Below are 16630 nucleotides of genomic sequence, written 5' to 3' on the forward strand. Positions count from 1 at the left end.
ACTGTTTGACATTTCTGACAAAAGTTCTTCAAGCTGAAATATTGACTGTTCATCTTCCGAGAAATGCGGCTTAACCTGCTGAGTGTTTTCAGCAAGTGTTTTTTATTTTAGATTTCAGCATCAGCCTTGGTTTTGTCATCTTACTTGTTCAATCGCTACAGATGCTGCCCGACCTGCCGAGTTCCTCCAGAATTCTGTGTGCATTGTTCAACATTTTCCAGCATCTACAGAACCTGTTCAAATAGTCTGCTTTCAGTTGGTGTCCAGACTGCCACGAGGTACGGTCTCTCGACCCTGTACTGGAGGGTGACAATCTCTTCCGAAATATAACCTGTAGAGTCACCCAGGTTCATTTCTGAACTTGAGTGCTGTCTTTGTGGAGTTTCCGCACTCTCTCTGTCCCCATTTGGATTTTCCTTCAGTGTCTGGCTTTCTCCCACATCACGGGGACATGCTGGTGATAGATTGGCTGTACATTGTGTCCTGTGTGGTAGAACTGATGGGAATGTGGGGAGAACATAATACAGAGAAAATTAGTAATGGGATTACTCTGTGATCTGTCATCGGCTCAAAGGGCCAAATGTCCTCTTTGTGTGACATGAAGGGATATGGATCATGCAACAACCCAGCATGAGTGCCTTTTAAAATAAAAATGAGGAAAAACACAATGGAAAAATTAACTTACTGTAAAATATTTATTAGTAATGATGGAACATTCCCTGCCTGGCCCTCTTGTATAAGGTACCTCTACTCAAGCCAGAAATAAAAATATTTCTGCACCATGTTGACACAAAAGCAGGATGTTCAGTCCTTCAGTGCTGCACAGAAAAATAGCCTGCCAAGAGAATAAGGACATGGAAACATCGAACACCTGCAAGACTTCAGTGCACTTACTGAATGTAATGTTTGTCTTTTGTTCATGTTCTGTATTCCTTTTCTCCACTGTAAAGCATAAAGAGGTCTGTTCCCATGAATGCAGATTTTAAACACTCAATCTTGAACAAAGCCAGAAAAAAAAACTGATATTGGGTGCAATTCACCAAGAGGAAATAAACGCAGGGTTTAAAAACAACAAAGGTTTGTTAGTACTGAGGGGAAGAGTAGTGGGAACTGTGCAAAAAGAGATTAATTAATAATATGAATAATCAGGGAAAAATTCCCCTTTAAGACCCCTTTTACAGAGTCTGATTTTTTACCCTGTGTTGCTAGGTTGCTGGTTGTGAAAAGATTAACTGCTTGGGTTGTGATTGGGTGCTGGAGATGACATAAGGGAGGAAGCAAGCAGGCAGTGGCTGCGCCTCTCGCACTCGCTCTCCCTCCAGCTCTCGTCTGAAGCATTGTCAGATTAGTGAGGGACTGACTGTACGCTGGAGCAAACGGGCAGAGGATCTCAGTGAACCTTTCTACGGAGTCCTCCAGTCTTGTGCCTAGACAACGGATGGGGTTTGATTTTGCCTCCTTCCCTGCCAGTCTCGGGGAGCACGGAGAGACGCCGAATTTCTCCGAAGGGGCAGTGTGCCATTCCGTCACCTGGAAGCTGGATAATTGTGCTGTCACTGCAAAGAGTGGGATTCACAGCTTGGTCGGGAGATGCTCGGCTTGAAGGCAGAAAGGAGCAGGGTCACATGGTGATGAAAACTGGGACAGGGGATGTCGGAATCCATTCCATGCTCCCATGAGGGGAGTCAGGTAGGAGTTTCAAATTATATAGCTCTCTAGGGTGGACCGTACATGCATCAGAAGCCGCATAATAATAAGCAGGGGCTGACTGGGGCTGTGAGCTGTTCCAGTGGCTGGCGTATGTGATTTTTCTCTTTCATTTTCTTTGTGAAGCCCTTGACATTTTTATCAATTACCTTTTGCCGTTAATATATCATCATGTAGTTCTGTATTCCTGATGAAATGTACCATCTACATGTTACCTATTGTCAATAGCTATTCTTCAGCTTGCAACCTATGCCAAAATCGGGTGGCTGCCTCAATATCAGCATTACCCCCAGGCACCGATATCTGCTTAATGTTATTTTTCATTAGTGGAAACGATCTTGTCATTGATGGATGATGACGAAACATGTGTCTCTCTGTGTTAATATTTAAGTATTGTGCAGCAATCGTTCACTTCATCTATGTCTCCCTTCTATTTTGCTTTTAAAACACATACACACACACACGCACACGACTGAATGTGGAAATCAATCAATTTTCTCACCATAAAATACACAACGCTGTCTTTTGCTGCATGAACACACATTTAAATGCTTGATTCAGATTTGGCACGGCATTATTGTGTTTTTTCAAGCCCTTTTGCTTTCAGCACTGTCCTTCTCAGCCTATTGTCTAATGAATCTAGAAGCTACAACACGCTGTCATCTTCTGCATATTAGCACCATCTTGACTATGCTTTACAATATACCTCAGTTTATTGTTCGTAATACAAATCGAATAAATTTTAACTAATAACCTGTGAAAATGATTCAAATCCAGCTTGGATCCAGCTTCAGTGCTGATGAAAGATCTCGGCCCGAAACAGCGACTGTTTATTCATTGCCATAGATGCTGCCTGGCCTGCTGAGTTCCTCCAGCATTTTGTGTGTGTTGCTCAAACCCAGTGTTTCTAAACACGCTATTTCTAAAATGCCACTTAATCTCTTATTTTTTAAAATGATCCTTTTGAGTAAAAGTATATTTTTCTTTCTCCATTTTCTGATTATTAAGTCTGGTTTTCTTCTGGGACACACGTTGATTCATGTGCTGCTCCGCACGATGGGCAGGTGTGCCACAGGCCATCACCCGAACTGAGCTTAAGTCTGTCACAGATAGATGTGCCTTGACAACAAAAGTATTGCCCACTTCATTAAGGAAAGCACCTTGGAAGTAGTTGACAAGCCCCTAGAATATAGCGCAGAGGCTGGAAGCTCTCAGGATGGAGATCTGCAGCAGACCCTTTGGCCTATCTATTCCATGCCAGCAAAGATGTCTTCCCCAGCTGGTCCCACTTGCCTGTGTTTAGCCCAGATCTCTCTAAACCCTTCCTAACCATAATCCTGTTCAAATGCCTTTTAAGCATTGTAATTTTATCTGCCTTGACCCTTCCTGTGCGGCTTATCCACACACCCACCACCCACCTTTGGAGGGAAAAATTTGTCTTGTAAAGTCTTTTCCCACTCATCCTACACCAATTCACCTAGAAATATGTTTAATCTACCTGTTCCCTGTCGTTTTGTTTTTCTCCCTGTGAAGGTCTGACTCTAAAACTGCCTTGATCATACCCTTTCTCTTAAATTACAATTTGAAAATTAAAAAAATGTTATCTTCACGCATCCTGCAGAAATCTAACTCCTTCCTTGTCCAGTTACCATGGTGATATGTTGTGATCTGGAACTGCAATGAAATGAGCACATGGGTTCCAAGATAGATTGTATCCCTTATCACATTAGTGTCTTAGTTCAATTGCACCAGCACAAATTGTGAACTTGGCTCTACTACTGTTAGTTATGACCGAACACACATTCCTCAACATAACCTGCCAGGAGTTACTTAGTCCATTTCTCAAAATACCTTCTTGTAATGGTGACACTTCCTTCATTTAAGGTCTCCTTTTGACGGTACCGAGTTAAAGAACTGAACCTGTGGAATGCATTCTGCTCCTCACCCTTGCCTGCCAAGAAGCGAGATCATTTATTTTACTCATTCATTTTAACCACCAGAACAAATGCAGAGTTAGCTGGGGGGATTCAAGAGCCATTTGTGAGTAGAGTCTTTCCAATGTTGCTGTTGCTATGGACTGGCTTCCACATACTGCTTTGCTAGTTTAGATTGTGCCCCATTTCTTTAGCTCCATCAAACTCTATGTGGATGGTAGAAATGTGAAGGGTTGGATTGATCTTAGAGTAGATTGAAAGGTCGGTACAACATCTTGGGCCGAAGGGCCTGTACTATGTTGTAATGATGTTTGTTCTACCCTTATTCCCAGAATGCATCTGAAGCATTTACTGTCATTTTTTTCTCTTTCTTCTTCTCTGTGGTTGCCACGGCAACAATTTATTGTCCACCCCTAATTGCGCTTGAACTGAAGAGAAAGTTAAGAGTCAACTATGTCGGTGGGTCTGGAGTCAGACCAGATTTTGTAGTGAATCAGAAGGGTTTTAACAACAATCTTACTGCCACATGCTCAGTGTTTACTGGAACCTTCAGATTACTTAATTATTTGAATTTTAATTTATCAGCTGCCCTGGTGGGATTCCAAGTCATGGCTATGGATCACTGGCAGGGAGGTTTGGATGCCATACTGCAATTTAATCACTTCACCACCTTGTTCCACCCCACAAGGTTGGCAGTGGGCTGCTTCACAGTGAATGTTTGTCATTAGAACAGGATGGCTCTCTGGACTGGCTCTAATGGTATTTAGAGTCCATTATATGGAGGAAGGAACAGGAGCCACATATGGACCATATTTTGTAGAGATGGGAGATTCCCACCTTGAAAGATGATTGTGAATCCAATGTAGGTTTTAGAACCACTAGGTTACTTTTGTCTGGTTCCAACCAGAAATTAAAATTGTTATTACTTCACCCAGACTAGATAATTTCAGAGATTTCAGCTGGGCCAATTAAAATTCAGCTAGCTGGCAAGCCTAGAAGACAAACATTCTGTTTGTGGAAAAGGTTACAGCAAAATCCAAGATGATATAAGCCAGTTGCTTGATTACCAATTAGAACAAGCAACATTTACTGATTTTCCTGACAGCATCGAGTCCAATTCCGAAGCTCTGATTGAGTTCAGCCAGTCTAGAGCACAGCATGAAATGACAGCTACTTCCTTGAGATCTCACCACAAAACTATAAGATATAGAAGCAGAATTAGGGCATTCGGCCCATCAAGTCTGATATACCATTCGATCATGGCTAATTTATTATCCCTTTCAAACCTGCCTTCTCCCACAATTCCCATTCTGACATGTTTGCCCAAAGCCTCCTCGACCTGCACAATGAGTTCAAACAGGTTAGAGGAGCCTGGGTATTCCATCTGGATAGCGTCCAAACTGATGCTATTAACGTCCATTTCTCTTTCTTTAACTTACGGTAATTATATTCTCTTTTTTTTTCATTCTCCATTCCAGTTACCATTCACCCCTTCTCTTCCCTTAACTTTCTTCTTCTGTCATGATGAGGTCAAACTCAGGTTGGAGGAGCAAAACCGTATATTTTGTTTGGGTAGCTTCCAATCTGATGGTGTGAACATCAATTTCTCTAACTTCCAGAAATTACACCCTCATTCTCTTTCTTTTCCATTCTCCATGCTGCTTATCTTTCACCCCTTCTCTTCCATTCACCTGCCATCACCTCTCTCTGGTTCCCTTCCACCTTCCCTTTATTCCATGGACCATTGTCCTCTCCTACTGGATTCCTTCTTCTTCAGCTCTTGACCTCTGAAACATAATGCCTACACATGACAGTGCTCCATTTTGCCCCTGAAATCTGGGGTTGTAATTGGTAGTACTTCCTTCCCTTCAGCTGAGTTGCCGTACCCTCTCTTGGGGTCTGCTTCACTGAACCTATCATTCCTGTGAGTACATCGGAACAATGGTTCTGTTTTCAAATTCACTACAGAATGTACTCAGTTCAATATACATAGAAACATAGAAACCCTACAGCACAATACAGGCCCTTCGGCCCACAAAGCTCTGCTGAACATGTCCTTACCTTAGAAATTACCTAGGGTTACCCATAGCCCTCTATTTTTCTGAGCTCCATGTACCTGTCCGGGAGTCTCTTAAAAGACCTTACCGTTATCTGCCTCCACCACCGCGGCCGGCAGCCCATTCCACGCACTCACCACTCTCTGCATAAAAAGCTTACCCCTGACGTCTCCTCTGTACCTACTTCCAAGCACCTTAAAACTATGCCCTCTTGTGCTAGCCATCTCAGCCCTGGGAAAAAGCCTCTGACTATCCACATGATCAATGCCTCTCATCATCTTATACACCTCCATCAAGTCACTGCTCATCCTCTATTGCTCCAAGGAAAAAAGGCCAAGTTCACTCAAACTATTCTCATAACGCATGCTCCCCAATCCAAGCAACATCCTTGTAAATCTGCTCTGCACCCTTTCTATGGTTTCCACATCCAGAGGCAACCAGAATTCAGCACAGTACTCCAAGTGGGGTTTGACCAGGGTCCTGTATAGCTGCAACATTACCTCTCGGTTCCTAAACTCAATCCCACGACTGATGAAGGCCAATGCACTGAATGCTTTCTCGACCACAGAGTCAACCTGCGTAGCAGCTTTGAGTGTCCTATGGACTCGGACCCCAAGATCCCTCTGATCCTCCACACTGCCAAGAGTCTTACCATTAATGCTATATTCTGCCATCATATTTGACCTACCAAAATGAACCACTTCACATTTATCTGGGTTGAATTCCATCTGCCACTTCTCAGCCAAGATTTGCATCCTATCAATGTCCCGTTATAACCTCTGACAACGTTTGACACTATCCACAACACCCCCAACCTTTGTGTCATCAGCAAATTTACTAACCCATCCCTCCACTTCTTCATCCAGGTCATTTATAAAAATCTCGAAGAGCAGGGATCCCAGAACAGAGCCCTGAGGCACTCCACTGGTCACTGGCCTCCATGCAGAATATGACCCGTCTCCAACCACTCTTTGCCTCCTGTGAGCAAGCTAGTTCTGGATCCACAAAGCAATGTCCCCTTGGATCCCATGCCTCCTTACTTTCTCAATAAGCCTTGCATGGGGTACCTTGTTAAATGCCTTGCTGAAATGCATATACACTACATCTACTTCTCTACCTTCATCAATGTGTTTAGTTACATCCTCAATGTGTTTAGTCAATATACAATGAATTGAGTGTGTCTTTGTATGCAGTTTACAATCAAGCAGAAATCTAAGGCAAGGAAGAAAAGAGTTTTCTGCCATTAACCTCTGAACCCTGATGTGCTTTGAAGTCACCTCGGAAAGTTCGCAGGCACTGACAACGTTCATAGACACCAAGCATCCAAAGAGACCAGGAGTCTTTTAATGACCAAAACCAGAAATGAAATGCAAATACACTCAAGTACTGTCAGCTGTGGACTTCCGTCTGGCAGTGAGATGCTGTCTGTTTGAGGGAATCCCATGCTGACAGCAGGCTCAGTTACCCTTTAGCAAAGTGATGGTGGATTGTTGGGGGTGGGCGTTGGCTTGGTAAATGTATCATTCGCCCATACCCCACACAACCTGACTCCTCCTGGACTTCAATGGTCCAGGACCCAGTTGTCCCTGAAGGCTCAATCATCAGATTCTTGTTTACCAAGGGAGTGGTCAGATTGAGGCCCTCCACTGGTCAAGGTCCTAGTTGTCTATGTGATATGCAAGCTAGGGCAGTCCAGTATGGAGGGCAAGCTGTTGCCCTTGCAGCAGGCTCTCCCTCTCTGCATAGATGATGAAGACAAAGGAATGGCAGAGACCGATACGGTTTGGCACCAGTGCCATCGCAGGAGTTGCCAGTCAGTGATGAACTCAATGACTTAGGGACTCCAACTCCAGATTTTTTTCCTCGAGGCTTACTCCCAAAGTCTTCCCCATGAGTGAGAATAGCTGCAAGGTAGCAGAGGTTTGAGATCAGAGTTTTCCTTCTCCTGGATGAGCTGCCAATCATGGCTGACAAGTTCCATCTGCTTTGAAGTGACTAGTTTTAAGGTGCCAGTACACCAGCTTTGCACCTTTTCCTGTCAGTTCCACCGGGCTTAATAGCTAAGCCACACTTGAAGGCCAGGAACTGGACTTGGTGGTCAAAGGGTACTTGAGACCCTCTGATGACCATTGAGAGTATTTAATAGGTAGTGGGAGTTAATCCTTATTACCTACCTATCTAGAACAACCGTAAGGAACCTGGTCAGACTACATCACCTAGTATTACATGGAGTTGTCAGAATCAATAACACAAACATATTTAAGAGAAGCTGGATAAGCACAAACTTGAGTTGTTTTCTCTGGAGCGGTGGAGGCCGAGGGGAGCTGAGACAGAGGTTTATAAGATTATGAGAGGCATAGATAGGGTAGACAGGGAGTATCTTCTTTCCGGGTTAGATTTAGATTTAGATTATGAGGACATGCAGTCCTCTTTTATTGTCATTTAGTAACGCATGCATTAAGAAATGATACAATTTGTTCCTCCAGAATGATATCACAGAAACACAAGGCAAACCAAGACTAAAAAATGACAAAAACCACATAATTATAACATATAGTTACAACAGTGCAAAGCAATACCGTAATTTGATGAAGAACAGACCATGGGCACGGTAAAAAAAAAGTCTCAAATTCTCTCGAAAGTCCCGTCATTTCACACAGACGGTTGAAGGGAGAAACTCTCCCTGCCATGAACCTCCAAGCGCCGCAAACTGGCCGATGCAGCACCCTGGAAGCACCCGACCACAGTCCGACTCTGAGTCTGTCCAAAAACTTTGAGCCTCTGACCAGCCCTCTGACACCGAGCACCGAGCACCATCTCTGCTGAGCGCTTCGACCCCGGCCCCGGCCGCCAAGCAATAGGCAAAGCCGAGGATTTGGGGCCTTCCCCTCCGGAGATTCTCGATCGCACAGTAGCAGCGGCAGTGAAGCAGGCATTTCAGAAGTTTCTCCAGATGTTCCTCTGTGCTTCTCACGTCCATCTCCATCAAATCAGGATTGTGCATGGCATCCTACTTCACAAATACGATATCGTTCGGAGCGGCCACGCGCTGTGTCGCGTCGCCATCTTCTCCTCCCCTCCCTCTGTCTAATGCCAGAGGGCATGAATTGAAGGTGAGGTGGGGGGGGCGTAGGTTCAAAGTGGACGTGAGGGATAAGTTTTTTACTCTGAGAGTGGTGAATGTCTGGAACATGCTGCCTGGCATGGTGATAGAGGCAAATACATCAGAGGCTTTTAAGAGATGTTTAGATAGGCACATAAATACAAACGTTTGTATGTGGGAGATGGAGTGGTATGGTGTATATAGGAGGGATTAGTTTTTGGGTTTTTAAAAGTTTACCTTTTAGCTGGTTCAGCACAACACTGTGGGCCAAAGGGCCTGTTCCTGAGCTGTACTGTTCTATGTTCTATACGGTGAAAAGGACACAAGAGGTATTGCTTGGGGTGGGCGAAGACTCAGGCGTATTATAAACCTCGTAGTTTGAGTTGAATTACCTGGTTCTGTTGAATGAGATTCAACGCAAAAGTCACCTGGTGCTCGCTATGTGCAACAAGCACTCTGGTCAGCATTGATGGTTGTGGGCAGTTCTTTCCCTGAATATGCCCCCATCCCTCTTGGAAAATTTTGGCTCCTCATAAAGTCATTTGAATAAAAAGATCTGTGCCAGTATTTGAGGTCCAGATGAGCTTTTCTCATCTGATTCACCAATCTCATCTACAATCATTTCCCCTTCAGAGAGCACCCCCATGAATTCAATTTCCCTTAACTACTCTCTGCAGTAGTGAGTTCCATAGCCTAACTGCTTTCTAACTAAAGTAAGGCAGGCCTGCAAGCTTGCCAAATGGCCAAAGCAGCATGAAATATATTGGTGTGAGCTCACAGACAAAGGATCACATCAAATCTCTGCAGACGTTCCACATCTAGCCAGAGTACAGATGGACAATAAAACAGCTAATAGGAGGAGGAAACTTGAAGAGTGTCCCCGACCTCAACAATGACAGGGCTCACAATGTGAGGGCGTTTGTAACCAACTTCACCCAGCAACAAACTATCTTCAGAAGCAAGTCCTTAGCCAAATTGATTCACTTCACAAGTTAACAGGAAATAGTTCAGGATGCTGGATATGTCAAAGGCTATGGGACCATACGATACATCAGCTACAGTATATCACCTATTGCCTGCCAGCTTGGAGTCCCTTTATTCCCCCTTCTTTTCCAGTCCTGATGAAGAATCTCGACCCAATATGTCAACTCTTTATTCCCCCCTATCGATACTGCCTGATTCTGAGTTTCTCCGGCATTTTGTGTGCGTGTTCTATAATATCAGGGGGCAATGTCCTGGAACCAGCTGTTCCAATACGGTAACAAGAAGCAGGACAAATCTAATTCAACTAAAGACCACACAATCAGTCTAATCTCTTTCACCTGGGAGATATCATCAACAGTGCAATCATTTACTCACGGACGCAAGAGATTCTTCAGATGCTGGAACTCATGAGCAATATCAGAATCAGGTTTGTTATCACCGGCATGTGACATGAAATTTGTTAAGTTAGCAGCAGCAGTTCAATGCAATACATAATCCAGCAGCGAGAGAAAAAAAATAATAAATAAAATAAATAAATATAATAATAATAAATAAACAAGTAAATCAATCATGTATATTGAATGGATTAAAAAAACGTGCAAAGGCAGAAATACTGTCTATTTAAAAACGTGAGGTAGTGTCCAAAGATTCAATGCCCATTTAGGAATCAAATGGCAGAGGCTGAATCCCTGAGTGTGCGCCTTTAGGCTTCTGTACCTCCTACCCGCTGGTAGCAGTGAGAAAAAGGCATGCCTTGGGTGCTGGAGGTCCTTAATAATGGAGGCTGACTTTCTGAAATACTGCTCCCTGAAGATGTCCTGGGTACTTTGTAGGCTAGTACCCAAGATACGCAAAATTCTGGAGGAACTCATCAGGTCAGGCAGCATCCATAGAGGGGAATAAACAGATGATGCTTGGGGCAAGACCCTTTATCATTTACTCATCAGTAATCTGCTCACAAGGACCCATTTTGTTTTCAAAGTTCAAAGTAGATTTATTTTCAAAGTACATATATGTCACCACATACAACCCTGAGATACATTGCGTTGCAGGCATACTCAATGAATCCATAGAATAATAACCATAACAGAATCAATGAAAGGCCGCACCAGCTTGGACATTCAATCAGTGTGTAAAAGATAGAAAGCTGTACAAATACAAAAAGAAGTAAATGACAAATAAATAAGCAATAAATATAGAGAACATGAGATGAAGAGTCCTTGAAAATGATTCTATAGGTTGTGGGATCATATCAATGACGGGGAAGTGAAGTTGAATGAAGTTATCCCCTTTGGTTCAAGAACCTGATGGTTGAGGGGTAGTAACTGTTCCTGTACCCGATGCGTGAGTTCTGAGTGTCCTGTATCTTCTTCTTGATGGCAGCAGCAAGGAGAGAGCACGTCTTGAGGGGTGGGCAGGACATGTCGTTTTGTTACTTAGGAACAGACTTCATCATAATCTTGGTCCAAGTATGGACCAAAGAGCTTTTTTCCAGAGGTGATCTGAGACTGATTGTCCCTGACATCAGTATGGCATAGACAAGCCCTGATAAAATTGGTCAATGGGATTTCGATGAGAAAATATTCCAATAACAGGACCAACAGACTTTACTTTTACTCCATCAGTAATCTTGCTTCCATCATAAAGATTCAATGTACATTTATTATCAATGTATACAGTCTACAACCCTGAGCTTCATCCTTCTGAAGGCAGCCATGAAACCAAGAAACACAATGGAACCTCTTCAAAGAATACATCAAACATCTTACACACGAAAAAAGAACAAATCAAGCAAACAGCAAAGAGCGAGTGAGTAACACATATAATATTAAACATCAGACCTCAGAGTCCTCGAAATGGTTTGGGAGTGTTCAGTTTAGTTCAGTTCAGTTATGCGTTGCGTCGTTTATTAACTGCAGGCCGCAGAACCAGTTAGCGCTGAAGCACCCTGATCAAATTGCACAAAAGTTGCATGAAAGAGTAACCAGAAACATGAACCTCATTGTCCGCTAAAATGAGTCCGCAGCTTCGAGCCACGCCGATCGAGCCTTTCAGTGTGAGGACGACTCCTGCACCCCCTTGTGGCAGCAGCAAGTGAGAGGTAGAGGGAGACCAGTCAAACACAGACAGATGGCGCTGAACACCCGCTCACCTTCCGCTCTCATCCCTGTCGATTTCAATCTTGCTTGATGCTTTAATCTTGAGGAATAATGGACCTGATCTTGGGTTCACGCTTTGCCTTTAGGCCACACACTCTGCTCTCAATCTCACTGAATTCCCCAGGAGATGGTTGTAGACTGTATACATTGGGAAAAGCACCAAATCATTCCATTGGCTTAAAAACACACAATCAAAGTATCAATTACGGGCTCCAATCACACACAGTTTAGTAGTAGAAGCATATTTAAAAGAAGAAGAAGGAAAACACAAACGCAAGAAAATCTGCAGATGCTGGATATTCAAGCAACACACACAAAATGCTGGTGGATGCAGCAGGCCAGGCAGCATCTATAGGAAGAGGTACAGTCGACGTTTCGGGCCGAGACCCTTCGTCAGGACTGACTGAAAGAAGAGATAGTATGAGATTTGAAAGTGGGAGGGGGAGGGGGAGATCCGAAATAACAGGAGAAGACAGGAGGGGGAGGGAAGAAGCTAAGAGCTGGACAGTTGATTGGCAAAAGGGATACAAGGCTGGAGAAGGGGGAGGATCATGGGACGGGTGGCCTAGGGAGAAAGAAAGGAGGTGGGGCGTCCAGAGGAAGATGGAGAGCAGGCATGGAGTGATTGTGAGAGGGACAGAGAGAGAAGAAAAAAAATGGGGGGAATAAAAATAAATAAGAGATGGGGTAAGAAGGGGAGGAGGGGCATTAACGGAAGTTAGAGAAATCAATGTTCATGCCATCAGGATGGAGGCTACCCAGACGGAACATAAGGTGTTGTTCCTCCAACCTGAGTGTGGCTTCATCTTTACAGTAGAGGAGGCCGTGGATAGACATGTCAGAATGGGAATGGGACGTGGAATTAAAATGTGTGGCCACTGGGAGATCCTGCTTTCTCTGGCGGACAGAGCATAGGTGTTCAGGATCTCCCAGTGGCCACACATTTTAATTCCACGTCCCATTCCCACTCTGACATGTCTATCCACGGCCTCCTCTATTGTCAAGATGAAGCCACACTCAGGCTGGAGAAACAACATCTTATATTCCGTCTGGATAGCCTCCAACCTGATGGCATGAACATTGACTTCTCTAACTTCCCTTAATGCCCCTCCTCCCCTTCTTACCCCATCCCTTATTTATTTTTATTTCCCCTTTTTTTTCTTCTCTCGCTGTCCCTCTCACAATCACTCCTTGCTTGCTCTCCATCTTCCTCTGGGCTCCCCTCCCCCTTTCTTTCTCCCTAGGCTTCCTGTCCCATGATCCTCCCCCTTCTCCAACTCTGTATCCCTTTTGCCAATCAACTTTCCAGCTCTTGGGTCCATCCCTCCCCCTCCTGTCTTCTCCTATCATTTCAGATCTCCCCCTCCCCCTCCCCCTCCCACTTCCAAATCTCTTACTACCTCTTCGTTCAGTTAGTCTTGATGAAGGGTCTTGGCCCAAAACGAAGACTGTACTTCTTCCTATAGATGCTGCCTGGCCTGCTGTGTCCCACCAGCATTTTGTGTGTGTTAGAAGAAAAACACACTTGTCCAGGCTATCTATCAATGAACAGTATAATTTGTAGCTTCACTTCTAAGTTATACACCATCCTGTTGTAGAAATACATCATTATTTCTACATCATCACCTCAAACTTCCCCTCCACCAGAAAGGTGAACCTTTAAGAGAAGGACTGGAGTGGTTGAAGAAGGTGGTTCATCATCATGTCTTGAGAACAATTGCAGATGGGGAATAAATAATGGCCTAAATCATTTCAGATCCTGAAATATTGAAAAAACTCACACAAAATGCTGGAGGAACTCAGCAAGTCAGTGGGGAATAAACAGTCACCATTTTGGACTGAGGTGAAGAATCTCAGTCCAGAACGTTGACAATTTATTTCCCCTCCGTAGATACTGCTGAGTTCCACCAGCATTTTGTTTACGTTGCTCTGGATTTCCAGCATTTGCATAAAAGAGAACAACTCTTCTGAATTCCCTGCTCAGTTCACTGCCGGTGGTCTTCCATTTTTTAATTAATTTATTTATTGAGATACAACTCAGAATAGGCCCTTCCAGCCCTTTGAGACACATTGCCCTACAATTCCCTAATTTAATCCTAGCCTGATCACAGGACAGTTTACAATGATAAATTAACCTACCAACCGGTACATCTTTGGACTGTAGGAGGAAACTGGAGCACCCGGAGGAAACTCACACAGTCACAGGGAGAACATACAAGCTCCTTGCAGGCAGCGGTAGCAATTGAACCTGAGTTGCCTGTACTGTAAAGTGTTGTGCTAACCACTACACTACCATGCCACACTTTCGCCATGATTCCATCCTACAGCATCTTGAGTTTACTCCATCCTACTGAGAGATTAATGACCCCAATTATGATTCCCACTTGCAAATGGGAACGTCTACTTGTTCAAACCATTTGATAATCTGGAAGATTTGTATCAATGAAGAGATCCATTGCTGTCAGCATTTTAATGAATCTTGCTCACTCTCCATTCGGGTCCTGTGTATTCTTTTTGTAAAATAAAGATCAGGGCTTAGAAATTTTCTTTGTTGTGTTTGAACAGCACTGCAGACACTCTCACTCAATCCGCAAAAATCACATAAAGAGCATGCCTTGAGTGGCAATGTTTACAGAGCAGATTTGTCAGGATTCCCAGGTTGATATTGTGATATCAACCTGGTGTTCTCTATTGATATGTTCCAAGTTCTCACAGTCGTTGCAATGTAACTCAGCGGGTGCGGAGCACTGACAAAGGGCCTTCGACCTGAAGTGTTAACCCTTTCTCTATGCACAGATGTTGCCTGATCTGCTGAGAATTTCAAGCATTTTCACTTCTTGTTACAGCAGGTATAGTCTTTTCTACTGCCACAATGAGGCCACACTCAAGTTAGAGGAGCAGCACCTCATATTCCCTCTGGGTAGCTTACAACCTGACAGCATGAATATCGATTTCTCTAACTTCTAGTAATTTCTCCTCCCTCACCTTCTTCGTTTTGCCATTGCCCATTCTGGTTCATCTTCTCAACTGCCGATCACCCTCCCTCTGGTGCCCCTCCTTCTTCCCTTCCTTCTGTCAGATTCTCTCTTCTTCAGCTCTACACCTCTTCCTCCCATCACCTTCCAACTTCTTACTTCATTTCTCCTTACCTATCAACCGCCAGCTTGCACTCCCTCTCCTTCCCCTTAGCTTCTTATTATTCCGACCAAAACGTTTCCATAAAGGGCTTCCAGACCGTTCGGGCTGACCAGAAGTGCACTGAGAGTGGTAAGCGTAAAGGAGGGGGCTTGCTGTGCTGGTTAACAACAGATGGTGCAATCCTGGTCATATTACGATCAAGGAACGTGTTTGTAGCCCGGCTATTGAACTTTTTGCTGTTGGACTCCGGCCATATTATTTGCCAAGGGAAATCTCACATGCAATTGTGGTTGTTGTGTACATCCCTCCCTCTGCCAACCCGACGTCGACGCTTAACATCATTTACACCGTTGGGCACAGGAGTACATTCAGCCAGAGACTCATTCCAGCGGGATGCAGCACTGAGCGTCATGGGAAGTCATTCCTGCCTGTGGCCGTCAAACTTTGCAGCTCCTCCCTTGGAGGGTCGGACACCCTGGGCCAATGGGCTGGTCCTGGACTTATTTCCCTCTGGCATGGTTTACATATTATTATTTGATTGTTTGTGGTTTTGTATTGCTATGTTTGTACTCTGTTCTTGGTTGCCGCAACTGTAACGAAACCTAATTTCCCTCGGGATCAATAAAGTATGTCTATCTATCTGTCTATCTATCTATTTCTTCCCCTTCCTATCCAGTCCCGATGAAGGGTCTTGGCCCAACATGTCAATTGTTTATTTCCCTCAGTAGGCACTGCCTTACTTGCTGAATCCCCCCAACACTTTGTACTGTGTGTGTTCTCAGAACTTCCAGCATCTACAGAATCTCTTGTGCTTGTGGTGCAGTGGATCTGTTTGTTTACCCCAGTAAAGCTCCAGACAGAGTTCTATTCATATGCTCACTTGATTTTGTCAATATAGAAATGAATCCCAGAGCTTTGGTGTTTTTTGTTGCTTTGGAGGGTTCCTGAGCGGTTGCTTTGGTGAACTGTTTTTGTCTTCCCAAAGTCCTCTGTTTCTGTGCCCCATTTCGTTACTTATTTTTCAAGGAACATTTAGTTTTGTAATTCTTCTTTCCAAATAAATTGTTAGAGTAGATTCATTCTATTAAGTCAATCTATTAACAATTCAGAATCATGCCGTCTCATATAATGTTATATAATCCTCTGTGTAAGCTTAAAGAACTTATAAAAAGGAGCAGCACATACAGTACAATGTGCTGGAGGAACTCAGAAGGTCAGACAGCATCTATGGAAAGGAATAAACAGTCAACGTTTTGGGCAGAGACCCTGCTTCAAGGCTGGGGTGGGGTGAAGAAGCCAGAATAAGAGGGTGACTGGAGGGGAAGGAGTACAAACTAGAAGATGGCAGAGTCTTGATGAACAGTTTCAGCCCAAAACGTTGGCTGTTTATTCCTTTCTATAGATGCTGCCTGACCTGCCGAGTTCCTCCAGTATTTTGTGTGCGTGACTCTGGATTTCCAGCATCTGCAGAATCTCTTGTGCCTATAAAAAGGATATTTCTTGTTTAAGAATATGAAAGATTTCATACTACTTGGTGATTAATACATA

The 16630-nt window shown here is 43.9% G+C and overlaps 1 protein-coding gene across 2 annotated transcripts in view; it reads left to right on the top strand.

The window, feature by feature from the left end:
* The window catches only part of apc2 (APC regulator of WNT signaling pathway 2), a 244093-nt gene that overhangs the window by 179980 nt on the left and 47483 nt on the right, over nt 1-16630 (top strand). Inside the window, exon 1 of one of the 2 annotated variants that reach the window (XM_063032031.1) lies at nt 1301-1689. The exons of the other annotated variant lie outside the window; for it this stretch is intronic. Coding sequence (XP_062888101.1) covers nt 1651-1689 — 39 coding nt within the window. The 5' untranslated portion in view covers nt 1301-1650. Of the gene's footprint in view, nt 1-1300; nt 1690-16630 lie in introns of those variants that run through there. 2 annotated transcript variants of the gene reach the window in all.

The sequence above is a fragment of the Mobula hypostoma genome, chromosome 24, assembly GCF_963921235.1.
Source record: "Mobula hypostoma chromosome 24, sMobHyp1.1, whole genome shotgun sequence".
Taxonomy (NCBI): Eukaryota; Metazoa; Chordata; class Chondrichthyes; order Myliobatiformes; family Myliobatidae; genus Mobula; species Mobula hypostoma.